The 5228-nt window shown below is 40.6% G+C and overlaps 1 protein-coding gene across 1 annotated transcript; it reads right to left on the reverse strand.

The window, feature by feature from the left end:
* Positions 1 to 358: 358 nt before the first annotated feature.
* ivd (isovaleryl-CoA dehydrogenase) lies at positions 359 to 4867 on the reverse strand. Its single transcript, XM_029139974.3, has 12 exons — positions 4592 to 4867; positions 3755 to 3844; positions 3548 to 3599; positions 3296 to 3465; positions 3116 to 3209; positions 2359 to 2489; positions 2179 to 2275; positions 2002 to 2095; positions 1758 to 1839; positions 1316 to 1420; positions 1155 to 1227; positions 359 to 1042 (listed from the first exon to the last, which is right to left on the reverse strand). The coding sequence occupies exons 1-12, from the start codon at positions 4721 to 4723 to the stop codon at positions 909 to 911; spliced, it is 1254 nt and encodes a 417-aa protein (XP_028995807.1). The 5' UTR covers positions 4724 to 4867; the 3' UTR covers positions 359 to 908.
* Positions 4868 to 5228: the final 361 nt, after the last annotated feature.

A 5228-nucleotide genomic window follows, 5' to 3' on the forward strand; every position in this document is an offset into this window, starting at 1 on the left:
CCTTAATTGCACCGACTGCTTAAGAAAAGCACATCTGAGGTCTAATGAAACAGACACACATTGGTCAGTTTTAACAGTGATGTGGTACAACCCTGTTTACTGGCTGGTTCTAAACAGTAACACATATTATATAGATATTTACACCGATAAAGTACGTTTCCAGGATATTTTAAAAATCAAATTCCTAAAAGTGCCTTAAATTCATCTTCAGCTGTTAATGTAGTTCAGTGGTTGATATGTTTAAATGTAACTTTAATGAGAGGCTGTGTAGCTCATCATTAGAAGAGAAGGTTTGTCTTGTTTAATTCACACAAACAGTGCAGGAAGTTTTGTTAAAAAAGAAATTAGGCCAGAATCATCTCATTTAATACTTTTATTTAATGCTAAACACTACAGACACTGTGAAAGGGAGGTTTGAGTTACATGGGAAGACATTCTCACCGACATCACTCAGATGATCATTAATGAACGTTGAAATCAATCTTCATCTTCAAACTCATCTTGTGTTTCCCTTAGAAAAGGCACGTAGACCTGTATACTGTGCTATATTTCCAATCCACACCATGTGTGCTGCATAAAAACACTAAGGTCTATTATATTTTTAAAAGAAAAATCTGTAGGGTTATTTGCTTCATTGCCATTTCAGTCGTTAAATGAGTGATCGAGAGTAGTGGCTTAAAAAAGAAAACAACACAACCTCAACGCCACAAACCAACATCAGCATTTGTTCTTCCCATTGCCAGACAGCTTGAGACACCACCACAGCGCCAGCTATTTCATGTATTGTGTAGATGGACTGAAATGTCAGACGATACTGATTCAACCAAGAGCAGAAACAATCACTTTGATCAGGAGTCTTAATTGGTGACAGACCTCTGATTCAGTCTTATTTCTCCTTCCTGTCCTGTTTATCTGAACATGGCGTTCAAGGCTCTTCCAATGACGAGTCGGCGTATTTCACTGGTGCCTGCGCCGATTTCATACAGCTTTGCATCACGCAGATACCGTCCCATGGGGTAATCGTTGATATAACCGTTCCCACCTGTCGGCAAGGGACGCACATAAAGCGAATGTGACACAAAGCTGAGGTGATTAGCAACTGTTAGTTGCTAATCATGCTACAACCAACAAACCTAAATATTAAAATGACTTACCCAAACACTGAATACCATCCAAAGCAACCTGAGTGGCGTTCTCCGCACAATACAGAATAACTCCAGCACAATCCTGCAACAGAAAGTTAAATACGTTGTCAATTTATGACTTATCATATAGGATCATAAGACAGACAAAAAAGATATTAAAATCCTCTTACCATAGAATTAATGTGTCCTTTGTCACAAGCCCGAGCAACGTTGTACAGATACTGCCGACAGGAGCTCAGTCTGGTGTACATGTCGGCCATCTTGCCTTGCATTAGCTATGAACAGATGAAGGTAAATGTTAGTTTTATAGTTCATTGTTACAACAGTCCCACCAAGTTTTTTTCTGTTATATAGATGGTTTCCATTTAAGTCATAATGATCTTATCACACAGAGTACAACCAACACATAACATAATAATAACCAAACCATTAAAATGAATTGTTTTAACAATAGCAACAATGAGGACAGCAATAATAGCAATAATAATAATAATAATAATAACAATAATAATAATAATAATAGCAGCAAGGTACAAGGCAAATATACAGTATAACACATGTACATGTACACAGTATGTGATCAGGTTCAAGCCTGTAGTGTGAGGGTCACACCTGAAAATGACCAATCTTCTGTCCAAACGCTTCTCTGACGTGTAAGTAAGGAACCGCAGAGTCCAAAACCGCCTGCATGATGCTGAAAGATAATTACTATTCAACGAAATATTTAACGAAAGCACACTGTAAGCTCACTTAATAACTCATTTAATAACCAGTTATGATGTCCAGTATATTATAATTTTGAATTATGATTTTACAATCCCTACATAGTCTGGTTTAACTCTATGTATGAACGTACCCAACTGGTCCTGCTGCAAGCACCAGTCTCTCCAGATCGAGGCCACTCATCAGCACATACACTCCTTTATTCAAGTGACCAAGGACGTTTGACTCTACAACAAGCACAAACATCAAAATACAATAAAATCCCACTTGTACAGAGCACAAGTGCGAATATGGCAGAACAGGCACATACCTGGGATTTTACAGTCCTCAAAGATCAGCTCAGACGTGTTGGATCCCCTCATGCCTAGTTTGTCGAGCTTCTGTGCTGTGGAGAATCCTGGCGTTTCCTACAAAACATACAGAGAAATATACAGAAACCCAGAGACACACAGAGGTAAAGAAAAATACACATGAACTTGAATGGCGTTACCTTTTCAACAATAAAGGCTGTGATGCCTCTTTGATGGGCTTCAGGGTCTGTCTTAGCATAAACAATAAGGACATCAGCATCTGGGCCATTTGTGATCCAGAACTTGTTGCCATTCAGGACATAATAGTCACCTGAGAGACAGAAAGAGGGTAAATCACTGACACACTCCTCTGGCATTAGAACATATTAACAGATATTACTCGTACTCTAGGTTAATGCAGAGAAAGCTCAAGTACAACCTCTTGTTTAGGCTAATTAATATGCACCTTCTCATAAATAAGTAGGCCATCACATTTTCAAACAGATCAACACTGTATCCTCTTATCATGGAAACACCTTAAACAAATACTACTACTATATAATTATCCAATGAATAATGTGACAAATTATTGTTTACAAGGTATGACATAAGTTGCAGCCACCGGCCCAGAGCTGATGGTGCTGCAACAAGCTGTATCTCCACGTCTCTCTACTGTCTGTCAGAGGGCTGCCTGACACACATTGCTTGGTGGTTTATCTATGCATGGAAGCACGGAAAAGCTGCTCAGAGGATTTATTAGGCTTCAGCGTTGATTATATGTTTAATTCATAAAGTCTGATACTGTAACTTCTACAGCTTTCTACAAGATAGTGGTGCAGTCACTCTTCACACTTTCTGTTTGGAAATAACTTTAAATTCATGTTTGGTAGAGTAAACAAAGTTATATTTAACGATAGTATTATATTTATGATGGCATATCTTCAAATGGTGACTTACCTTTCTTCTTGGCTTTGAGTTTCATCGATACAACATCAGAACCAGAATTGGCTTCACTCATTGCCAGAGCTCCGACATGCTCTCCTGTTATTAACTGATAATGTGGAAAGATGCACATGAAGGTACTGAAATCAAACTTCCTTATTTAGGCTTTTTAATCTACCATGTTATGATTCTGACCTTTGGCAAGTACTTCTCCTTCTGCTTTGCGTTTGCGTGGCGTACCAACTGGTTGATGCAGAGGTTGGAGTGGGCACCGTAGCTGAGAGCAACACCTGCAGCCACTCGTGACAGTTCCTCCATCACAATGCAATGATCTAAGTAACCCAATCCTGTGCCCCCAATCTCCACTAAAAGAGATATTAAAAAAATTCATAGGTTAAAAAAGCTACTAATGCTTCAACTACAAAGGGTTCTTTGCATTCTTCTTACCTGGAGCAGTCATCCCAAGCAGGCCCATCTCCCCCATCTCTTTCCAAAATTTCTGGTGGAGAAATAAGAAAGTTATCCACAACATGCAACACAGGACATCTGTAAACACATGATTGTGGATCATGTTATTTCATTTTCTGTGGATTTCTGAGCCCTACAACCCTATCAGAGACCTACACATACTTACAATGCACTGCTTCAACTCACCCGCATTCCTGGAAAGTCATTCTTCTTGTCAATTTCGTCTGCATAAGGCGCCAGCTTCTCTGCACAGAATTTGCGAACTGTCTGCCTGAGCTGCGCAAAACACATAAAACAGTAAATACAATATCTGCTCTCTTTTAAAATAACTGAAACATGAACTAAAATTAGACCCAGTTTTTGTGCTATGTTTCAATACTCTGCAAACAACACGGGTTGAAGTTACACGTCAGTGTGTAAAATGAATTCACAAACACAGAAATCTGTTCATCTTTACAGGTAAAAGCTGTTGCTGTTTGACAGGGTTGAGACGCAGCCTCTTTCAGCCAATCAGATCTGTGGTAGAAGCTCCACCCTCACCCCCACCACCCCCCGCGCCCTCCTGTCTCCTTCACTGAACCAAAACATCCCTGAACCCTCAGGACGTCCGTTATAAATCAATCAATCTCGTTTGTGTATCGGTGCTCCACGTTTTACTCGTTTAACCTTTCACCCCTCGTTGCCGTTCACGTGTAGCAGACGTTACCTGTAGTAGCTACCGTGTATAGTGGTACTTCCAAGTGGGCTGAGTTTTCAACGCAGCTCCAGAAGAACAATTATAACCCCACCTGTACTAAATAGGTATAAACGCACGCATCGATTTGCAGCGTGGTTCGCTATGTCAGCTAACTAATACCAAGGTCTGCTGACGTCATGTCATCACGTTGCGTCCTTACATAACTTTGTTAAACGCAATAAACGTCAATAAAGCACGCCTCTGTTGTATGTGCCCTCGTGAAACAGTTTGACCAGCAGCTGCACAAATGACATCATGTGTAACGTTAGCTAGCCGCCGAGGCTAACCTGTATCTGCTCTTCGGTGAGCCCGTTCACTACATCGTCCACCGGGATAGCAGCCCCGGCGCATCCCCTCCTGGCCACCGCCGGGATATGAAGCCTGGAGCCCAGACGGAAAGCGCTTCTTACTGCAAGCATGGCGTTTATTACGAGCTGTTAGCTGAGCACGAATAAACAAAACTCCCAGACACTGAGTTTGCCTGTCGAATCAACCACTTAAGTGCAGAAGAAAAGAGAGGTCTCACTCTGCCACTAAATACCAGTACCAGAAACGACACACAGTTTACATGCGCATTAGCGCCACCTAGCGGACCGGAGTGGTTCAAGCACCTGAAATCAACCAGAGCACGACATCTTAGAATAGATAGAAGAAGTCGTTATGTATAATTCCTGTATTTGTTCCTTTAGAATACATTCCAATAATTAAATGTGTTAGTGATCTGAGTTAGTGAAGTTTTATTTGTATTCTTTTATCCTTCACCTGTCTGGTGGCTCCACTGAAAACCTTTAATAGTCCCCACTGCGGGACTATTAAAGGTTTTCTTCTTCTTCTTCTTCTAAATCTGATCATATGTAACAAACGTATAAATCCTATGTCCTCTCTCTATATGTAAATATGTGAGTGTGTTTGGTGTCTTTCCAG

The sequence above is a fragment of the Betta splendens genome, chromosome 22, assembly GCF_900634795.4.
Source record: "Betta splendens chromosome 22, fBetSpl5.4, whole genome shotgun sequence".
NCBI classification, from domain to species: Eukaryota; Metazoa; Chordata; class Actinopteri; order Anabantiformes; family Osphronemidae; genus Betta; species Betta splendens.

Coding starts and splice junctions, on each gene's coding strand:
- ivd (XM_029139974.3), bottom strand. CDS start 4,723: ATGCTTGCAGTAAGAAGCGCTTTCCGTCTGGGCTCCAGGCTTCATATC. Junction 3,466..3,547: donor GCTTGGGATGACTGCTCCAG/GTAAGAAGAATG, acceptor TATCTCTTTTAG/TGGAGATTGGGGGCACAGGA. Junction 2,276..2,358: donor CAGCCTTTATTGTTGAAAAG/GTAACGCCATTC, acceptor TATGTTTTGTAG/GAAACGCCAGGATTCTCCAC.